The sequence below is a fragment of the Pongo abelii genome, chromosome 16 (assembly GCF_028885655.2).
Source record: "Pongo abelii isolate AG06213 chromosome 16, NHGRI_mPonAbe1-v2.0_pri, whole genome shotgun sequence".
In the NCBI taxonomy this organism is placed as follows: domain Eukaryota; kingdom Metazoa; phylum Chordata; class Mammalia; order Primates; family Hominidae; genus Pongo; species Pongo abelii.
Window position 1 is genome coordinate 35,143,572 of NC_072001.2, and position 22,302 is coordinate 35,165,873.

General features: G+C 47.9%; 1 protein-coding gene across 6 annotated transcripts; it reads left to right on the forward strand.

Annotated features, from left to right (window-relative positions):
- The first annotated feature begins 665 nt into the window (after positions 1–665).
- On the forward strand, positions 666–14,954 carry LOC129050449 (golgin subfamily A member 8M-like). 6 transcript variants are annotated; one of them, XM_054532528.2, is made up of 20 exons: positions 1,302–1,409; positions 3,054–3,173; positions 4,075–4,134; positions 4,318–4,398; positions 5,252–5,290; positions 5,556–5,603; positions 5,692–5,776; positions 5,872–5,981; positions 7,019–7,105; positions 7,212–7,319; positions 7,515–7,602; positions 7,990–8,255; positions 8,511–8,579; positions 9,828–9,903; positions 10,335–10,426; positions 10,680–10,742; positions 10,993–11,093; positions 11,176–11,276; positions 11,372–11,527; positions 11,613–14,954. In XM_054532528.2, exons 1-20 carry the CDS (start codon positions 1,362–1,364, stop codon positions 11,786–11,788), a joined length of 1,974 nt encoding a protein of 657 aa, XP_054388503.1. In that variant the 5' UTR covers positions 1,302–1,361; the 3' UTR covers positions 11,789–14,954. The 6 variants fall into 6 exon arrangements, with proteins under 6 accessions (XP_054388501.1, XP_054388497.1, XP_054388498.1 ...); XM_054532522.2 differs by lacking the exon at positions 8,511–8,579 and having other exon boundaries at positions 668–1,409; positions 10,993–11,075; XM_054532523.2 differs by lacking the exon at positions 8,511–8,579 and having other exon boundaries at positions 671–2,140.
- Positions 14,955–22,302: the final 7,348 nt, after the last annotated feature.

Below are 22,302 nucleotides of genomic sequence, written 5' to 3' on the forward strand. Positions count from 1 at the left end.
TCAGAGGCTTGACTGTTTTAATCTCAGTCTTTTGAAAGAATTCTCCTTTAGTTTTATTTTTTAAATCTAGTGGTTTTTCTTTTTTACTTTTTCCTTATGTCTTAATTATTTCCCCCTTTTTGTTTGTTTTGCTTTTCCTAGTTTAGTGGATCAATGTAATTTAAATTGCTTTTTAAACAAATATGTAAGGGTATACGTTTTCGTTGGGTGCTGTTTGACTTCATTGCACAAGTTTTAAAATCTACTTTTTAATAGTTTGTACTTTCTAAATTATTTCGTTGCATCTTTTGTTCACATTGCTCTTACTATTAATTTTTTATTTTAATTAATTAATGAATTTATTTATTTATTTATTGAGATAGAGTCTTGCTCTGTAGCCCAGGCTGGAGTGCAGTGGCATGATCTTGGCTCACTGCAAGCTCCACCTCGGGGGTTCATGTCATTCTCCTGCCTTAGCCTCCCAAGTAGCTGAGACTACAGGTGTCTGCCACCATGTCCGGACATTTTTGTATTTTTAGTACAGATGGGGTTTCACTGCGTTAGCCAGGATGGTCTCGATCTCCTGACCTCATGATCCACCCACCTTGGGCTCTCAAAGTCCCAGAATTACAGGCATGAGCCACTGCACCCAGCCCAAAAGCTTTGTGTTTTTACAGATATTAGACATGTTTAAGAAAAAAAATCTTAACAAAAACGTAGGAGAATAAGAGAAACATTTTTCCAAAAAAGAGAAATCATTGTGATTATTTTATCTTATTAGAATGTTGGATAATATAGTCTGCCTCATTAATCATCAAGCATGCTATGGGTTTTCCATTTTTATAGGATCTGTATCTCAGTTAAGGTAATACTGGTAATTTTTGTACTGTAATCAAAGATGAAAACTGTAGGCCAAAATCATAGACCTTGCATAGAAGCTGGATAATGAAGACAGCTATGGAGAAAAACATAGATACACACACACGGACACACATATATATAAAGTATACACACATATATTTTTTAAAGTTTGAAAGCTTTTAAAGCAAAAGCCGGCCCCTCTTCTCTTCCAGAGTGGGAGGCCTCTCCCCTCTCTTAGAGTGGGTGGGGACAGCGGTTGCATGGGCAGCTTTCCTTGTGAGCCACAGTTCCCTCTGGACACACTGCTGTCTGGCCACACCCCCTTTCCCTTTCATCTTTCTCATTGACCAATGGGCTTGGAGCATTAAGGCCACACCCCTATTCCACATTCTACTGGGGCCCTGGTTACGCCTCCTCTGGCTCAGTCACACAGCTGCCTGGTAGGTGACTGGAGGTGTTGATTAGTGCTCACTGGGATTTCGCTGACGTGGCCCCAACCCTGCCTCCCTACCCACCCTGCGATGGCAGAAGAAACTCAACAGAACAAATTGGCGGCAGCCAAGAAAAAGGTAAAAACGCACTAGGTCATAGCCCCTCAAACCAGCCACAGATCCCCTCTGATGACAAGACCCCTGCCAGAGTCCATACAACTCCTGAAGCACACTGGACTGGGCCCCCCAACCCCGGTGCCTCTGGGCTACCCCCACCAAAGTTTTGTCAGTCAGCCCCACCCCTTCAGCAAACAGCCCAGTCCTTGCCCTCACCAATCACCCCAGGGTGAATTGGGTGGGTGACTCTTGGGGCTTCCCACTCCATTACTGGGCCTTCATCTCCTGCTGCCCCAAGCTTGATCTCCCTGGGCTCTTTGGACTCTCATCTCCAAGGATCCAGGCCCTACCCCCTTTGGTCTGGTGACTGCTGGGACTCCCTGCTGCAGACTCTGCCCTCCCCTCCTGTTGCCTCAAGGTCGACCTCCCTGGGTTCTTTGTGCTGGCATCTCCAAGGAGCTGGGTCCCAACCCTGTACTTCCCTCCCCCATCATGGAGCGGAGACTTGGACATGGTGCTGACATGGTCCCTCCCCCCACCAGGAGGAGTGGAATGTAGTGATGTCACAGTCCACCTGTAACTGTCATTACTGCAAGACTGGCCTTTGATCTTATGACCCAGTCCCCTAAGCATTCTCACCCCATTTCTGGTTCCTCTGGTCACAGCACAAATTTCCAGCTGGAAGGGGAATGGAGACTGGGACCTAGGAGCAAGCGGTTTCAGGCTGCCTCACTCCCTTACAGATGTTGATGGTGGGAAAATCCTACACTTCCCCCGTGAACTCAAAACGTTGACAGTATCTCTGGGTGGCAATGAGAGAATGGGTTTGGTTTGGTTTTCTCCCAGGCTTCTACTTTCCAGAGAGATTTTAACATTTTTTTCTGAGTTCTCCACCTCATATTCTCATTCTCCATGGTTCTGGGACCAGACTGCCCTTCAGTCAGTGGTCTCTGAAGTGAGATTCGCTCATCTTCTGTGGAATAGATCTTGGGAAACTGAACTTGACACCTTGAATCTTCCTCATATTATCTCAACCTTGGGTACTTTGAGTGCCACAGGATAAATGTGGGACATCTTTCTGAAGCATCAGTTTCCCTTGATTCTCTTGAGATCAAGAGAAAAAACATGAATGTACTTAGGGATGACAGTCACTTAGGTTTCTAAGAGCATACCAGACTTCTCTCTGAAATGAGGCTTGGGTTGTCCTCTTTCTGATAAATTCTGATTTAAGAGAAAGGCTGCCTTCTGCCATGAGGACACATTGATATAAAAGTTTGAGGGGTACTGGTGCACTTCTTCACACTAACAGATGTGTGAGGATGTATGACTCTAAACCACATGGCATACAGTTCCTGCCTACTTAACGTTTACTTTTCTACCTCCGCCTCTGGGTTTGGTCCCTGGCAGCTGCTGATTCTTGGCAAAACCTCAGAGCTTGGAGTCAGAAGACTGAGTTTCAAAGTTCCAGTATTGCCTTTTTCTTTTTTTTTTCTAGCCATGATATCAATCCCTCTCAGTCACTAAGTGAGTGTGACAACACCTTGTACTGTTGTTGGCGTCATTAAATCAGATGGTGTGTAAGTGTATTTTGTAAAAACTGTAAAGGAGGATGTGGCTGTAGGGGCTGACAGTTCTCATGAGTATTACTGCTCTTCTTTCCAACAGTTAAAAGAATATTGGCAGAAAAACAGCCCTAGAGTTCCAGCAGGAGTGAACAGGAACAGGAAAACAAATGGCAGTATCCCTGAGACAGCCACTTCTGGTGGTTGCCAGTCACCTGGGGATGTGAGTCTTGGCTGGCCAGGCTTCTGGGGACAGGGGGGCCAAGGGGCAATAGAGGGTAATTGTTAAGATTGTAGATGGACTGCTGGGTACTGGTTAAGAATTCTGGCTTTAGCTGGGTGTGGTGGCCCATGCCTGTAATCCTAGAAATTTGGGAGGCCAAGGCAGGCAGATCATGAGGTCAGGAGATCCAGACCATCCTGGTTAACACGGTGAAACCCTGTCTCTACTAAAAATACAAAAAAATTAGCCAAGCATGGTGGCATGTGCCTGTAGTCCCAGCTACTCAGAAGGCTGAGGCAAGAGAATGGTGTGAACCTGGGAGGTGGAGCTTCCAGTAGCCAAGATTGTGCCACTGCACTCCAGCCTGGTGACAGAGCAAGACTCTGTCTCAAAAAAAAGAAAAAAAGGAATTCTGGGTTTGAATCCTGCCTCTCCATCTGCTCTGCTAGGGCTATGATTTAGGGCAAGATGCTTGACCTAATTGGGCCTCTCTTTTCACATCTGTATAACAGAGGTGATACTGTTTGACTTCCACTTGTGAAGTTTAAATGAGATTTGTTATTGTTGTTTTTATGTTAATCCCTAGTACATGGCCTGCTGTAAACACTCAGGACACCCAGGATATGGTCATTGCTGTTTGAGTTTCCTCATCCCCAGTCTCAAGGGGAAGCCAGGACAATGAGAACAGTCACTTGCCATCAGGAATCACTGAAAGGGCCCCAGGATGGGATGGTGGGGAGATAAGAACCATGAGAGAAGTTAGCATAAAGGAGTTATGGGACAAAGGATCCAAGACAGGCAGAAAAGAAAATGTTGCCAGTTGATGGGGAAGAAAGGAAGTCAGAGGACTCAGACACTGTGGGGGACAGAACATCTCCATATGCGCTCTCATCTCTTGTAGTCAGCAAGAGATTTCCACAGGGAAGGCCCTACATCATCTGCTACCCTGAAGGATCTGGAGGTAAGAGGCTCTGGGCACAGGTGCTGTGACCCTTCAGGTCAACCCTCCGACCTCCTCCTCCAGGTGGGACTGGGTGCCCCTCTGCCAGCTGAGACAGCCCACACACACCCCAGCCCTAATGATTATTCTCTCTACCTCTCCCCCAACTCCTCCTCCACCTCTTCCTCTCTGCATGTGCCTCAGAGCCCATGCCAAGAACTAGCAGTAGTTCTGGATTCAAGGTCCGTAAAAATCAGTCAACTGAAGAACACCATCAAATCTTTGGTAAGAGTCCAGTGGGGTCCCCTGATTCCACACTGCCAATCCTGGGCTCCAGTTTCCCCTTGGGGCCCTGAAGAAAGGGGCTGGGGGCCCCTGGTGCCCAGGACAAATAGGGAGCTGGGGCGCCCAGGCCTCACCTGGAGGGACCCCAGAGCATGCAGCATGGCTCTTCTTTTGCTGCCCTCTTTGCCAACTCTCTCCTCTCCAGACACCCGTGCTCGAGTCCTTGCTACACAAGCCCTGGGGTTGTTGCCTCTCGGGGAATTGCTAGCCTGACTGGTTATCAGGGGCCCTGTATTTCTGCCATGACTCAGTCCCTAATTTGCTCTTTGATTCTCAACAAGCCACCTCTCCTTTTTAGGCTCGTGTTTCCGAGGAGGTAGTGAGTATCAAAGGTCTCTGTTAGCTCTTGAGTCTGAGATTTAAAGGCCCACTAGAAAGGAAACCTCAGGGCCAAGGGCTCCTGTCTGTCCTTTTCCATCCTATATCTGCTGTGAAGAACCATACCTGGCCTGTACGTGCTCAGTACATGTTTATTGAATGAACCCACTTTTCTAAATCACAAGCTGCCAGAAGGAGGGGCCTTTCTGAAACTCCGTCTCTAGAGGTTTATGTTGCTGTCCTCTCAAGAGATTCCAGATTCAGACTTTGAGTTCTGTGGCTGTGGGCAAAAGCCAACAAAGACCCAAATCCTCTGTCCTTGGGAGCTTGAGGAGAGTTTACCAGTTCGTGTTCCCATTATGTCTGAGAACTTTGCCTTGAAAATCCATTCCTGGCCCCTGCCTACCGCTTCCTGGTCTGGGGAATAGAGTTGAGGGGGCCACCCTCCATCACCTTAATTTGACTTTCCCCACAGAAACAACAGAAGAAACAAGTGGAACATCAGCTGGAAGAAGTAACATGATTTCTTTGTTTGCTCACGAGATGACTGCAGGGTTTGGGGGGCACTCAGACATAGAGGCCCCAGTCTCGTCTCACCTACTCCCAGCCTGGGGAAGAAGGCTCACTCCTCAGATTCCACCCCATCCCCACAGGGCCCCTGATAACCTGGTCCCATGGGTGGGCCTGTCCTGGGGCATTGGTGACATTCTGGGTGCACGTCTCTTGCTGTGCCATCTCTGCCTCTCCCTGGTGAGAGCTCTGTCTTCCTCTTCCTACAGGAAAAGAAAGCAAACAACAAGAAACAGAAAGCCAAAAGGGAGCTAGAGGTGAGTGGAGGGTGTGAAGTTTCCTCCTGTCCTCCGGAGAATGTTTCTTTCCTTCTCTTTCAGCACTTGCTTGGCTTTTCTCCCAAAGGTTCAAATCCAGACATTGAACATACAGAAAGGGAAGCTAAATACACACCTGTACCACATGAAACGTTCTCTCAGATACTTTGAAGGTGAGAATCTGGGCACCCTGTCATCCTTCAACCTGGCACTTTGACAGGTCTTCAGGGGGAGTCCTTTGGGACCCATCTCAACTCTCTCATTACAGAAGAGTCAAAGGATCTGGCTATCCACCTGCAACATTCATTGCAGCGTAAAAGAGAGTTAGAGCAGGCTCTCTCTGCTGTCACCGCCACACAGAAGAAGAAGGCAAACCAGGTGAGTCCAACCACCTGCCCCATCCCCTGGGAGCCTGGCTTCACAGATGGAGGAGTGAGCCTAAAGGTCCCTTCTGCAGGATGGAGTGTCCTGCCCAGAAGGCAGCATGGCCATTTCTTGCTGCTTTTTTAAAAGGTTTTTAGTGGCAGCTTGGGGCTGAGTCAGCTGCTGTGGGTGAGTTGAGGGGCACTGTGTGGAGTGAGCACTGGACGCAGAGCTTGGAGGCCAAGTGCCTGCCCCGCCCTTACCTGGCTGTGGTCTTGGGCAAGTCCTAGGTGGGGTATTGGGTACTTGTACTGTGAAGGTACAGAAGAGTACTTCTAGTATGTTACCATTTCTATAGAAAGAGGAAATGTGTGCATGTGTGTGTTTGTGTACATACTATGATAATATACATAAAACATGTCTGCAAGCATTCATAAAAAATTCAGGAGAGAGCAACAAGTTGGCTGGGAGATACTTCCCTTCTGTACCTTCTGAGTTTTGGACTATGCGAATGTATCATCCTTTCAAAAAGTGAACAAAAGATTAATTTTCCCCCTCCTATCTGTGCCCCCATCCCCAGCAAGAAAAATGGGCTTAGAGAATTGGATAGACCTGGGTGTTTATATCCCAGCTCTGCCTAAGTGAACTCAGGCAAGCACTTAACCTCAAATACTCCATGTTTTTTCATCTATACAGAAGAGGTAATCATAGTAACTGTCTCCTATGGTGGTTGTGAGGATTAAACGGGATTGTTAGCACTGTACCTGGTGAAGCATTCCACAAAGGTTCAAACAGTGGTAATAATAACAGTAATAACAATAGCAATATTATCTGATCTCTCTGGGCCTCTGTTAGCCAGCTATAAATTCAATCTCATTCCCTGTCCCTTCCAACTTTACTGAGTTCTTTTAAAAACCAGACCACGGGCTTGGAAATGCCTTGATCTTTACTGAGCAAGTTGTATATTGGGCCTAGCCCTAGCCCTTTTAAGGGGCACTGTGTGGAATGGCCCGGGCTCACCAGATTGAAACTGGTCACTCTTCACCATCCAGTTTTCCAGCCACAGTAAAGCACGTATGGAGTGGAAGTTAGAGCACTCCATCCAGGAGCAGGCACTGCTGAAAGCGCAGGTGACACAGGTGAGGTTTTCTGAGGGATGGATGTGGAAGGAAGATGACCCCAGGTGGCCAGGAGCAGGAGAGGACCAGTGACAGCCCTTCCTAACTTCTGTGCCCATTCTTGCAGTTGAAGGAGTCATTTAAACAAGCCCAATTAGAAAGAGACGAGTGTGTGCAACATCTAAAAGGAGAGAGGGCCCGGTGGCAGCAGAGGATGAGAAAAATGTCGCAGGAGGTGAGATCTGACCCTTCAGCACCCCCACCTTAGATAGGTCACTGGATCTTTCTGGGCATCTTTAAAATGGCAATAGTACAGCCAGAGGTGGTCATGGGTCTGGGCTTTGTGGAGGTGGGGTCAGAGAGGGAGATGGCAGCCTGTCCAGCCACCAGCCCCTCTCTCCAGGGCCCTTTCCCCTTGTGCTTTCGGCAGGTTTGCACATTAAAGAATGAAAAGAAGAATGATATGCGTCGGATAGAAAAGCTGGAGAGGAGCTTGTCCAAACTGAAAAACCAGATGGGTAAGATGGGGCTGGCATGACCTGGGAGCAGGATTGGCATCAGAGGGCTGTGAGGGTGGCTTAGAATGCCCCAGGGAGGTAGGTGGATGCAAGGGCTTTGAGGCAGAGGGAAAGAGGTCTGTGCCAGGAGATGGCAAGTCTTGTCATCTCAATAAGTCTCAGTGTCTCAGTGTCCCCATCAGCAAGGAGGGCCCACTGTCAGTCACCCGCAGTGCTCTTTTTTTGAAACTGGTTTGGAAGACTGGCTACCATCCCGGTGCGTGGAATCATAAGCAGTGAGGCCAAGTTTGGGGAGTCTGAGAGGAGCTGTGCACCAAGAGGAGGGTTTTTGTTTTGTTTTGTTTTTTTGAGAATCCAGAGGCCCTTATTATCTGCTTCCTTTCTCAGCTGAACCCCTGCCCCCAGAGCCCCCAGAGCCCCCAGCAATGTCCTCCAAGGTGGAGCTGCAGCACCTGAGGAAGGAACTAGAGAGAGTGGCAGGAGAGCTCCAGGCCCAAGTCAAAAACAATCAGCGCATAAGCCTCCTGAACCGGGGACAAGAAGAGAGGATTCAGGTGCAGGAAGAGAGACTTCGGAAGCAGGAGGAGAGGCTTGAGGAGCAGCAGGAGAGGCTTCAGCAGCTGGCCAAGCCACAGAGCATCTTTGAGGAGCTGGTGCGTTGCCCCACCGGGGGAGCCTGCCCTCCTCCCTAGCCCTCCGGGCCTTTGTTTCCCCACCTCTAAAATGGGGCAGTGTAGCCCTCATGTGAAATGTTACTTCTAAGGGCACCCGTGAGCCAGGTGGCTGTGGGACAGAGGGGATGATTTTTCTAACCTGCCTCCACCCTTCCTGGTGCCATGGGAGGCAGACACCAAGTTCTGGGGTCTCCAGCTGCAGTGGGTGGCTGCTGATTGCTTCTCTATGTCCAGAACAATGAGCACAACAGCACACTGCAGTTGAAGCAGCAAGTAAAGGAGCTACAGGAGAAGCTTGGTGAGGTGAAGGAGACAGAAACCTCCACCCCATCCAAGAAGGGCTGTGAGGCGGGCAGCAGCCTCTGGGGAGGGGAGGTGCCAAGCCAGGGGCAGCTCCAGCCTGGGGGCAGGTGACCCCAGCACTCTCCAGAGCAGTACTGTGACTGTTTCTTGCTTCCTGCCCTCTGACTTTTAGAGGTGGGTAGCCCTGGGCTCCTCTCAGGTCTGGACATCATCATCCCAGCTAGAGGCATGGAGCCCCCAATCACAGGGGAAGAGACGGTGGTATAACAGGCTCCTTATGCCAGGTGCAGTGGCTCATGCCTATAATCCCAGCACTTTGGGAGACTGAGGCAGGAGAATCACTTGAGGTCGGGAGTTTGAGATCAGCCTGGCCAACATGGTAAAACCTCATGTCTACTAAAATTACAAAAAAATAAAATAAATATTAGCAGGGCATTGTGGCACATGCCTGTAATTCCACCTACTCAGGAGGCTGAGGCATGAGAATCGCTTGAGCTCAGGGGGTGGAGGTTGCAGTGAGCTGAGATTGCACCACTGCACTCCAGCCTGGGCCACAGAGTGACACTCTTGTCTCAAAACAAAACAAAAAGACTCCTTAGATTAAAACTGGATTCCAGCCTGGTTCCACTGGTCACCATTCAAGTACTTTTCATCTCAAAGTCTGTTTCTTTAACTTCAAAGGGAAGTTAGCATTTTCCTTACAGAGGTGCTGAGGATTAAATGAGAAGAGGGTATGAGATTTGAGGCTGGGGAAGGAGGCATGGGGTTCTAGGAAAGGGAGGCAGTCACTTAGGCCTCGAGCAAGGGGCCAGGGGCCTGGGCAGGGGACAGAGCCCCACAGTGCCCTCACTACCCCACTAATGGGCCCAGAATCTGGAAACCAGCCACCACGTGCTCTCACGCCCAGGATCTTCCTGCAGGTGGAGCTGAAGAGCCAAGAGGCTCAGAGTCTGCAGCAGCAGCCAGACCATTACCTGGGTCACCTGCAGCAGTACGTGGCCACCTATCAGCAGCAGGTGGCCGCCTATCAGCAGCTGACCTCTGAGAAGGAGGCGCTGCCCAGGCAGTGACTGCAGCAGACCCAGCTCATGAACCAGCTGCAGCAGCAGGAAGCTTGGGGCAAAGCGGTGGCCGAGATGGCCTGCCAAAAGTTGCAGGAGACCCAGGGGAGGGAGCTGTGGAGGACAGGGCCGTGAAGGGGATGACCTGGCAAACTCCATCCCTTCTCACTCTTTCCTGTCCCCTTAGGAGCACCTGGAAGCTACCAGCCAGCAGAACCAGCAGCTAACAACCCAGCTGAGCCTCATGGCTCTCCCTGGGGAAGGTACGGGAGACCGCTCAGAGGAAGAGGAGAGAGCCCCAGGAGGAAGGGGGGACTGTTAGCAGCATAGGATTGAGGAGTTGGAAGAGACCTTTAGAACAGCTGGTCATTATGCCGACCGGGTGCCTGCACTAAGTTCGGCATCAGTGTGTTGACCTCCTGTGAGCAGGGGGCCACCAAGTTGCCTAAGGATGGCTGAACTGGCCCAGGTCAGAAAGAGAGCAGGTCAGAACTCCCACATCGACCAGTAGTGGGAGTGTGCCTGGGTGGAATAGCAAGATTTTGATTCTTAAAAGTACAAATAAAGAAGAGCAGCTCATTCCTCTCTGGGGAGGGGCTGGCTCAGGGTTACACAGTGAGGGTGGAGGCAGAGGTGGGCCCACAGTACCTCCCTTGTTGGGTTGTCTGAAGACCCCTCTGGCCACCCCCCACAGGAGATGGAGGAGGACATCTGGACAGTGAGGAGGAGGAGGCACCTTGGCCCATGCCAAGCATCTCAGAGGACCTGGAGGGCAGGGAGGCCATGGTGAGCCTGACTCCCCCTGCACCCATTTTGCCACCTTCCTCTGTGGTCCCTCCAAGACCCCTTTATGCTCTTAGTTTCCCTGCATTCTGGTTTCTCTGGACCCTCACCCCTTCTGGGAGCCAGTGGTCAGACACCATTTCACCCGTAACAAATGTGTACTCTCTGAGGCCCCAAGGGAAGGGGCTGCACTCCACCTCTCTGCCCCATTTGCTGTGTGTATGCCCCTACAAGAATGCTCATGTCTTGCCCTCAGGTGGCGATTTTCAAGTCCACTGGAGCCAGTGTCCAGGAGGAGCAAGCACGGTTACAAGAGCAGGTGAAAAAGCAGAGGGTGTGCTGCCAGTGCCTGGCTCACCCGGTGTCCCCTGCCCTGAAGGAGCCAGAGGCAGTGGTCCCAGCCCCAGGGACTGGGGGCAAGTCTGTGAGTGGGGAGACCCACTGGGCCCTGCAGGAAGTCATGGAGAAGCTGGCCCATGCCAGGACTCACCTCCACCTTCTCCATGACTTGAAAATGCCACCTGAGGGCAGGTCGCTGCCGAGATGTGACCGCAATATTTTGGCTCCAGAGCGGCTTTATGGACCACCTGGAGGAGAAGGCAGACCTGAGTGAGCTGGTGAACAAACAAGAACTTCGCTTCATCCACTACTGGCGAGAGAGATGCCATCAGTGAGTGGGAGGCCAGGGCACCACAGGGGGAGCTGCAGGGCCGTCAGAGGGACCCCAGCATCTGAGCCCTGTCTTCTTGCAGGAAAATCCATCACGTTTTAACAGAGCCAGGGGGCAGTGCCAAAGATGCGGCACTGGGAGGAGGACATCATCAGGCTGGCCCAGGACAGGGAGGAGATGAAGGTAGGGTGTGCAACATCTCTGTGGGGGTGGGGGTGGGGGTGGGTGTGAGGGTGGGTGCAGGCAGTGGCATGACAGCTGAGCACCCCTCCCTCCAGGTGAAGCTGCTGGAGCTGCAGCAGATGGTATTGCGGCTTATAGCAACTACAACAATGGTCACAGAAAATTCCTGGCTGCTGCCCAGAACCCTGCTGATGAGCCTGGTCCAGGAGCCCCAGCCCCCCAGGAACTTGGGGCTGCAGACAAGCAGGGTGGTGAGTAGAGCCCTCAGGCGGGGTGGGCAGGCAGGAAGAGGGGTTCTCCCACTGTGCTCAGATCCCCGCCTCCCTCTCTCCAAAGATCTTTGTGAAGTGAGCCTCACCTCCTCTGCTCAAGGAGAGGCCAGGGAGGGTCCTCTCTATGACAACCCTACCACACAGCCAATCGTGCAGGACCACCAGGAGCACCCAGGCTTGGGCAGCAACTGCTGTGTGCCATTCTTTTGCTGGGCTTGGCTGCTGAGAAGAAGGAGATAAACATCACTGTCATCAAAGAGCTGCTCAAGAAATTTTTAAATAAGAAACCAAGTTATGGGGTTAATCTCCTACACAATACATTTACTTCATTTGAATGTTAGAGTCACTCATGATTATTTGTGTTTCTAATTTATAGTTTAAGTTTATTTGTAAAAAGTTAAAAGAGAGTGGGTCTCTGTGGCTCTCACTGATGTTCACTCTGGCATCCTTTAGCATTTTTCTTTTTTAATTTCATAATTGTAGGTCATTAGCATGCATATCGAGTTTGCCCTTATGTGGTGGGAGATCAAACACACAAAGACCCACTCTTTGCAGAAAATTGTTCTCGTTGGTTTGGAATAGGCTGCCATGCTTCTTTAATGTTATTGCAGCATGTATATTCACTACAGAATTGAGACAAAATTTGCCTATGTTCTACTGTTGTTTGATCTAATCTTAATCACAGTGAGCTCTTCATTAGCTCAATATGTAGTTTGCCCCCAAGTGTGCACTGTTTATTACTTTGTAATATGCCACTATGAGTACTGACATTTAGAGTTGTTTAAAGGCTGAGAACTGGAAACAGCCTTTCCTCCATTTTCTGTGTGTTGGTGATGGGAGTAATAACCTTTTGGGGGAGCTTTTTAAATCTCACAGAAGAGGAAAGTGGCCTCCTCTGGCAGGTATGTGCAGGACAGAGTGTGTTTCATCTGTTCCAGTGCCAAGAATTAGCGCTGTATTATGGTGGTTCCCTTAGGATTTGTATGTGCTCTGGGCTCATGAAGATATTGCATCAGGAGCTGCAGCAGTTGTACTCTTTTTTGATGACCTAAAAAGGGCTTATTTCTGAGGAATGAAAGGTTCCCATCGTTGACTGTGGATGTGGAAAACCTTTCCTAGCTTAGAGCATTTGTATCTACAATACATTTTAAAGTCAGAGTTCATGTTCCCTGTTTTAATCACATGACTACATGCCTCAGTTCACAAAAGGGCGCTGGTGGGCGTTCTTCTTAATGTATTTAGTGAAGATCATAAGAATCCTTTACGAGTTCAAATGTCCCTGGAACAGGCATACAGGCTCTAGTCAAGAATGAATTAGAGTGAAGGAAAGCTGTGTGGTGCCTGGCATTCCTCTCTGTTCATGGAGCTTCTTTGAGGCTTGAAGATTGATTTTACCATCTAGACGTCTCTGGCTAATACCTATTCTTCAACCACCTTGGTTACTCTGACATAGGAATTTACTTCTTTTCCTTGAATGGAAAACACTTTAAAAAATAATAGAAACATTATTATAAACTAATATATGTGAGAGTGCTTAGTTGAAACAAAAAGGAATTTTAGTACACAGTATTATACTATGTTTGAAAATCAAGGAGAAGTTTATGAAACTTAAAATGTTTCCAAACTGCAGTGCAATCTACTGTTTGTGAATGTCAATGTATTATCAGGAAACGTGTCTATACCGTCACACAGTTATATTTTCTCACAGACTTCTTTACAAAGAGTGAAATATGTTTTTGTACCTCTCTGTTTCAGTCAGGGACATATTTAGTGCAATATTCATGTGATTGTGCCTACGCATGATGAATGAATGCATTTCAGTCATATATTGCCTAAATCATAACTTGATGCTTGGGAAAACTTCATGAAGTTTTAATGTCTGTATTCCAGAACACATCACATTATTAGGATGTAGGGAGATATGTATGTGTGCTCCCTGGTGTGGGGATTTCTAGTTACTAGACCATCTCCATATTTAGCATTTGGCATCCTCATGATACTTCTATGACATTAACAGGAGAGCAGCAATACGATTTTACCGATGGAATAACAGATTTGCCGGCATTCACTGAAAGAGGGCAAATATTCGGTCCTTGTGACTTCAACTGACTCTTCCAAATTTTATGAATGTATCAATGTATTAGATAAACCCAGTTTCAGAATGATAAAGAAAAAATGTTAGACCAAATAATGTGGCTAATTAACAGTGGTACGATTTCTAGCCCGTGGGTTTAAAATGCACTTAAAGTCCTGTTCTTGCCTTTTATTTTCTGAACTTGCTGCTTTTGCATTCTTTGTGTTCAGTTTAAAGACAGTTACTTTAAGAGCATTTTAAACCCATGTGCTAGAAATCGGACCACTGTTAATTAGCCACATTATTTGGTCTAACATTTTTTCTTTTATCATTCTGAAACTGGGTTTATCTAATACATTGATAAATTATTTCAAAGATACTTTTATCATTGAAATCACTTCACTTTACCCTGATAAACATCAGTGACTACGAATGACCTTCAGATAGCGTTTAGCATCAGTAACCAATCTGACAACAATGTGTTCATCAGGTGCCTATGGATTAAATCACACACTGGCATATTTAAGCTGAAGGTCAGTCTGGAAAATAAATTTACTATATTGACTGAAATACCACTCTTTGTGTAGGTATTTGTCATATATTTAAGAAAAAGCTAAAAAGAATGGAAACTGTATGACAATAACTTAAGTCTTTCTTCAAAGTGCATGCCGTCTTTTGCGATACCCCATTCAGCCAAGTATTTGTGCTCTTCCTCATTCAGTATAAGGCAGCTTTCAGTTTGCTTAGAAGGCAACATTGGAATGTTAGAGTTCATCAGAAACATAGAATTTTAAAATGTGAGTTCCGCTGAATACATTTGAGTTTCTGTAGGAAGAACCAGAACACCTGAAGATTGCAGTATATAATAATCATTTTAAAAGTATTTGATTAAACCTGATAGATTTTCCAGAAATGAAAAAATATCAGCTCTAAAACCAAAGCTGATTTTTAGAAAATTTGAAAATGTAAATCAGCCCTATCCATAATATATTTTCTGTAAAACTTTATCTTGAAGAGTCATTTTAAAATAATATAACTATTAAAAAATGTAACTGCTATCTTAATGTTCTGAAATAAGTTAAAACATTTTAAAATATGAATACTGTAGTGTAAAAGAAAGAAACGGTGGGAAGGAAAAGCAGAGAATGAAATGGCAATTCCAGTCCAAAGCTTTATTTGCCAAGTTTTCTTAGAATGAATTTTACCAATTTATGAATTCTTGTGAACAGAATGTGTCATGGAAATACTGAAAGATTTTTCCCTAGAGAGGCATTATTGACTGCTGGTGTGATGCTACTGTAATGTAATAAATCATTAAATTGTTTCAAAGTATTGTTTTTGCCTTAAAATTTTATTTTGCGTTTCTTGAAAACTATAGTATTAAAGGTATTGATACGTGCAACTGCTGGGCATGCTTCACATGAGATAATATGTTTCATTTTTTCACAAAATTGTAACATAACTATGCAAGTGTTTATTGAAAGGACACAAAATAAAAAAGTTATGGGATTAGAAAAAATTATGAGGTTAAAAAGTTATGGGATAAAAAAATGTACAAAAGTTGTGGAAAAAAAGTAGAAAAAATTTTTATGAAAAGTTACAAAAAAAGTTATGAAAAAGAAGTTATGGGATTTTTTTTTAAAAGTCATGGAAAAAAAATTAAAATTATAGGCAGGCCCCTGTTAGCAAAGCCTGGAGAAGTGGGGCTGGAGTCTCCACCGCCACCATGTCCCTACCACCCCTTCCCAGGCACCCCTTTACAATTACGGTAGCAGGACAAGACCTCTGTCTAATGGGGAAAGACAAACAGACCCTTTGCCACCTTGACCAAGGCTGAGTCCCTAAATTTCTGGGTGATGATGATTGTTATTTAAGAGCCAGAGGCTGGTGGAGTTGGTTTGCTTGGAGGAGGCCTGATGGCCCCCTTACTCTCACCATAGCAACTTTTCCCTCAGGGGGGCTCCCTTCTTATTCAGAGAGGCAGGACAGTGGGGCTAACTGTGGACCAGGCGAGGGCACGGGCTGCTGGGGTGGCCCCCCTTCCCCAGTGTACATATTGTGTCTGTGTAAGGTTTTGTATATTCCAGAGGGTAGGGCCGCCCCGTATCATACCTAGCTGAGGTTGGAGCTGGCACATGGGGAGGAGGTTCTAATAATTATTTGTGGCTGGGAAACTTATTTATTGCTAGTATAGGACAGAGGAAGGGGGCGGGGATGGGGTCATGGCTCCCTGGTCATGCGACTCCTGTTTATTTTGCTTTTTATTTTGGACAAAACGGATTTAGCCATACTGCTCGGCCTGGTGTGTTCCCGTTTCCCTCACTGGGTCCTGGAGTTTGTGCCACCAAACAAGGAGCCCCAGTGTCTTGAACATGTCCAGCTAGGCTGTTGGGGACCTTCCAGGCGTGTTACCTGTATGCTGCCTGGTGGCGCCTGGGGGATTCCATGGGGACTGCCATGGAGCCTATGGGGTGCAGTCCAGCCCTGACAGCCAACAGGCCTAGAAGCCTGATGCAGCGGTGGCCGGGAAGACAGGTACCAGCACCTAAGGGCACTGACTTCCACCCACCCCAGGCATCTTCCGTTCTGTCCCCTTGCCTCCCTCTCCAGTCTGCACCTGGTGGCCTCTTCTGCAATGAGCCGAGATCGTGCCACTGCACTCTAGCCTGGGCGGACCCTGTCGAAAAAAAAAAAAAAAGGAACTGCTGCCTCCTGCTGCTGAGAGCATACACTGGTATGACCAGCTTAGAAAACAGTTTGGCTCCATCTCATAAGGTTGAATATTCACACTCCTCCCAGCCCGGCAACTCTACTCTACATCCAAGACAAATTCTTGCCTATATAAAACAGGGGATGTGGACAAGGCATGCAGCTGTGTTCAAAATAGCAAACACTTATTGCCCATCAACTGGAGGGTAGCTGACTAAATTGTGCTTTTTCTTCCCTTTGATTTCCTGTAGTCTTATGATGCAAGTGGCTTTCCCATGGCTAGCTTGGGGAGGGGGATACTCTTGGCAATCGAGTCTGGGTTGGCAGTCCTGCTTAGCCCTAGGGCAATCGGTGCCGCCCAAAACAAGAATAAACAGAACAAGTTACCGGGTGGAGCCAATGCCTTGGGTCCCTGGAGGTACAGACTTGTACCTGTAGGGAATAGCCATCATACACATCAGTCTTTTCAAATGCTTTTGTCACTGGGCTGAGTCCAAAGGACATCCTCTCCCAAAACATTACAAAGTTTATTTGGGCTACCATTTATCCAGCATTTATCATGTGCCTGAGCATGTACAAGTGTACTAATTGCATGCATTATTTTATTTATTTATTTATTTACTTACTTACTTACTTACTTATTCATTTATTTGAGATAGGGTCCCTTTCTGTTGCCTGGGCTGGAGTGCAGTGATGCGATCACGGCTCACTGCAGCCTCAAACTCCTGGGCTCAATTGGTCTCACCTCAGCCCCCCGAGTAGCTGGGATTACAGGCATAAGTCACCAAGTGCAGCTAATTTTTAAATAAACATCTTTAAATAAACATTTTAAATAAATGAGGTTTGACTTTGTTGCCCAGGCTAGTCTTGAACTCCCGGCTTCAAGCCAGCCTCCTCCTTCTTCCTTTTTGTTGCATTTAATCTTCACCATCACCCGATAAGAGTGCCTGGGTGTAGGTGCTCCACACGGTAACAATGGAGCAACCTCCTCTCATAGGTGACAACGAGATTCAGTTTAGTCAAACAACTTCTCAAAGGTCACACAGTTGGAGGGTGGCTGAGCCAAGATGAAGACCTAGGACTCTAAAGCTGTTGTGCCAGTAAATGACAAAAATCTCTAGGGGTTCAGGATAGCTTCCTCCCAAGAAATCTTTCTCCAAAGATTCTAAAAACAATCGTAGATCCATCTTTCATAAAGCAAACAAAACTAGCAGCCCCTTCATTTTGGGGTGGGGAGTGGGAGGAGGATAAAGGTTAGCTAAGCTCCAGGGCATCCCATTTTAATCCTACGTATTTATAAGGCAACTGCCAGCACAGCACCCCGAACCTAAAGAACCCTGCACAGCTGTCTCTGTGGGGCATGGCGTGTCCATGGATGTAAAGATTTTCCAATGTGTGCTTACAGGCCAGTGGCATCATCCTCAGTCACAGGTTAAAGGGCAGCTAGGCCTGGCCTGCTAGGCACCACCATGAGAATCTGCCGAGCTTTCCAACTAGTTTACCTGTTGGTTGCAGTGACAGACGCCCTGAAAAGAAGGGGTGTGTGTGGGAAGAGTTCTGATTTGAGGTCCCCTGATCCGGGCACGATCTCTTTTCCCAGTCGCAGGAATCAGGGGACTCCATCTGTAAACACGGGCTGAAGCTATGTCCCCCAGCCCCCTCTTTCAACCAGGCGTCACCCTCTGCTTCTCTTCCATAGACAGCCTAGAGCTGCCAGCATTCCCTTAGGATCTGTGCCCTCAGGCCTGGCTTAATTTTTTCCTCTCCAAAGAGCCATCTGTAGGGCCAGAGCCCGGCAAAGCCTAACTCATTACTGGATGCCAGTTCCTTTGCCTGACTTTCAGTGATTCCTACCTTACTCTGGGGTTTTATGTTTCTCGTCTCAACGCTAACATTTCTCATTCCTCCACAAGTTGAATTGCTCACTCCAGCCAACTGAAGCATGCTTTTCTTGACAGTTAGCTTGAGGCACACGGTTGGTGCTTAAAAAAAAAAAAGCATTATGTCAATTTCATTCATCAACAAAAGTGATGGCTCCACTGCAAAGTTGATAGTGCTTGCACCTCTGAGTTCAAGAGCCTTCTAGACAAAGGGCTCTGAGCTGAAACATGAGCATGCACACATATGCCTCTCTCTCGGTCTGATGAGATAATTTGGATACGTGGTTGTTATCCTTGAGCATTTTCCTGCCTCATTAATGCACGTGTAGCCAACACAATAATAATCATAGCTAATAACGGCTAAGGCTGAGGACTTTCCTTAGCCAGGTAGTGGCTTTACAACTTTAAAGTTTTCACTAGACTCTCATTGAATCATTTCTCTTTTTCAGATCAAGAAACTGAGACTTACTATCACATTTGGGATTAAGTTAAAACAAAAAAAGAAACTGGGGCTTAAAGTTGTCAAGTATTTCACAGCCAGCAAGTGCCTAAGTTGGAACTTGAACCCAGGCAGTCTAGCCCTGGGATCCTGTGTCCTTACCCACTCTCCAGTGTTGGCTACGCAAAACTAAAGTGTACACATTTTCAACTATAGTTTAAATGCGTGACATATTTTTCACTATATTTTATGTAGGTGACTTTCAGTTTGGGGGTATTCTACTTACACAATCTATTAAGCTGGATATTAACTGAGAACAAAAAGAAACTAATGCACTCCGAAAAACATAAAACATGCGCAACATGATGTCACTGCAAAAGACAAATCAACACATAGCCTTCTTGTGACTGTATTTTGCTGACCGTCCACGAGTTAATCATCTGCCTGAACTCAGCAGTGCTCTGTTCCCTTGGGACACACACACACACACACACACACACACACACACACACACGAACACACACACACACACACACAGAGTTAGTGGCTGTGCCGCCCTGAGCCTCCAGTTGGCGAGTGTGAGGAAGGGACCAGATGGGTCGGGCAGAAAGGTGCTGGGTCAAGGGAGGAGGCGGCAGCCGGGAGCGCGCGCACGCTCTGGACTCGTGCACCCGCCGAAACTGGTGCGGGCAGGGCCCGCCTGGTTGAGGCGTGAGGGGTGAGGGTGACGGGGGCGGGGTAGGGGCAGCCCTTTCCCAGGCGGTAGTGGGGGCAGTGGTTATGTTGCCCTTTGAAGCTGCGGCTTGACAGGAGCCGCGCCTCCTGTGGGTGGAGTCCGTTACAAAGGGAGCAGCCCCGCAGGCCACCACACAGCTCCCGCCAAGGCTTCCGGGCACCTTGCCATTTTCCAGCCACGCTCCCACAAGGGTCCAGGCGGCAGGCAGAGGCAGAGTCGCGAAAGCTCGGCTGGGCGGGCCCGCAGGGTACTCGCCGCCGTGACAGCGGCTCCGGACAGGCTCCCCTTCGCGCCCCTGCCGCCGTACATGAGTGGAAGATGTCCGTGTCAGGGTTCAAGGCCCAAGTGAAGTTTCTGGGTCTATCTTCCACAAGAACCAGGAGCCGCAGCCCCCGCTCACGCTCCACTGCAACATGACTGTGAGGCGCCCGGCGGCGGCCTCGCGGGGCAGGGCGAGGGCAGAGAGGGGGCCCCGGGAGTCCCAGGACAAAGGGGAGCCTTCCCCAGAGAGGCCCCACTTCCCCGCCCCTTTCTTCCGCGACTGGCCCGGCCCCGGCCGGGACTGCGGGAGGCTTGGGTGGGAGGAGACGGAGGGCGCGTCTCTCCGACTCCTCGCGTGGGGTAGGCTTGGGGGCTGTTGGCCCCTCTAGGCCCCCGTCGCCGCGCCCCGAGGTGGGAGCCCGCGACTGCCGGAGCCTTCTTGGGACCCATGGTCGCCCTCAGTCGGCCTGCCTGCTCCGGAGACCGCGACAGGGCGGTGCAGGGCGGCTCCGGCGTTTTTTGAGCCCAGGCGGGGAAGGGGAAAGACCTTTAAGATTTTCGGTATTTTGGCTGGGCGCAGTGGCTCACCCCTGTAATCCCCTCACTTTGGGAGGCAGAGGCGCGCGGATCACCTGAGGTCAGGAGTTAAGAGACCAGCCTGGCCAACATGGTGAAACCCCGTCTCTACTAAAATGTACAAAAATTATCCAGGCGTGTTGGCAGGCGACTTAATCCCCGCTACTTGAGAGGCAGAGGCAAGAGAATCGTTTGAACCCGAGAGGCGGAGGTTGCAGTGAGCCGAGATCCAGCCGTTGCACTCAAACTTGGGGGATAAGAGGGAGACCTTCTCTCAAAAAAAAAATTATTTTTTCTTTTGAGGGAGTCTCACTCTGTCACCCAGGCTGGAGTGCAGTGGCGCGATCTGGGCTCATTGCAGCCTATGTCTCTTGACAGTCCACTGGTTAAAGCGATTCTGCTGTCTCAGCCTCCCGAGTAGCTGGGATTACAGGCGCCCGCCACCACGCCTGGCTAACGTGTTTTTAGTAGAGACGGGGTTTCACCGTGTTGGCCAGGCTGCTGTCAAACTCCTGACCTCAAATGACCTACCTCTGCCTCCCAAAGTGCTGGGATTCCAGGCGTGAGCCACCGTGCCAGGACCCAAGGCCCTTAAGTTTTAAGGCCTCATTCTTCAGTCAGATTTTCCTTGCTCCCGCGTGTTCAGCCAATTAGTTTTAAGTTTCTGTTGAAGGAGAAACTAACAATGAGAACGGACTCGTTGATGGAAGAAAAGTTGGAATGCAGCCTCTGGTGCTGTTTGAGTGATCACTCTCCCCCGGGTCTGGCTGCGCACTGCTGTGTTCTGGAAAGGCGCATTGTATGGTAGATGCCGCAGGTAAGAGTCCTGTACAGGTGCTGTGCCCGCTTTTCCTTTCAGGCTTCTGTATCAGCTGTTTTTCCCTTGTAGAATGTGCCTGTGACCTGTGCCCCTGACCTCCACCCCTTAACCCTACCCAACTTGTCTTTACATGTCTCACCATCAAGGCTCTTCTGGGTCGTATTGAGTTCATGCTGATATTTTCCCTTCCTCCCCCCAATTTTTGCTTTGGTCACGTTATGCTATATTCTGTAAGCCTTTAAAAAAATTCTTTTATGGTGGCAGGGGAGAATATTTTGTAATTATGCTTTGTGCTTTTTATCTTCCACTCAATAAATGCTTGGTAAATATTTGTTTTATTGAGTATATGACCCTATTCTAGCTATATTGTGCTTGAACCAAAATCTTAACTGCCCTGTAAGTTAACTGCTAAGAAGTTGTCAAAAGTGCAGAGATAACATCCAGAACTTGTCAGGGATAGTACAAAAAGGTCTCTAAGGGCTTGATGGAAGTCTGTAAATTGACTTCATGTGAAAGAGTGGAAGAAGCGAAAATGTGAAGCATGACTGGAGAGCTGCAGTGATAAAGCAAGGGTCTCTTTCTCCAGATCCTTTGTAACAGTGTTATGTGTCCTCTTCTAGAAGATCATTCTGAAAGATGATGCCAACTTGGAACCTAGGAAATCACCCAGTGGGTTTCTGCATGTTAGGTGGTTCAAATCCTCATCAGCACCTTTGTTTTCTCTGCCTCAGTTTGCTTACAGCGATGTTCTCAGTACCTGTAATTGCTGTCTTTGAATACTTAAGCATTTTTTTTTTAGATCACAGGGGTGTATGTGCGTTTTTATTTTACCAAGTGTTAGAATTTTTACGCTGATTTTGTGGGCTCTGCTTTAGTCACTTGGTTGTTTAGTTGTAAAATGATCAGCAGGAAAAACTCTGTGTGTGTCTGTGTGTGTGTGTTTGTGTGTGTGTGTATTTTAAGGTTGTTTTGTTGTCAGAACACTTAGAATTTTATTTTATATGGTAATTCTGTCAGTTTACTTTATTCTCCAGCCCACATTTATTGAACAGCAAAGTATGAAACTAGTGTGTCCCATAACCAGCCTTCAGAAGAATTACAACTGCTGTATGTCTGAACTTTATTTTCTTTTCCTTTTTTTTTTGTTTGTTTTGTTTTTGCTTTTGTTTTTGTTTTTTGAGATGGAGTCTCACTCTGTCACCCAGGCTGGAGTGCAGTGATGCAATCTCATCACACTGCAAACTCCGCCACTCAGGTTC

Bases quoted from the DNA above. Each gene is read 5' to 3' on its own strand.
- LOC129050449 (XM_054532528.2), top strand. From the start codon at position 1,362: ATGGCAGAAGAAACTCAACAGAACAAATTGGCGGCAGCCAAGAAAAAG. The intron at 7,603-7,989 runs GTAAGATGGGGC...TTCCTTTCTCAG, and splicing joins CAAACTGAAAAACCAGATGG to CTGAACCCCTGCCCCCAGAG. The intron at 10,427-10,679 runs GTGAGCCTGACT...TCTTGCCCTCAG, and splicing joins TGGAGGGCAGGGAGGCCATG to GTGGCGATTTTCAAGTCCAC.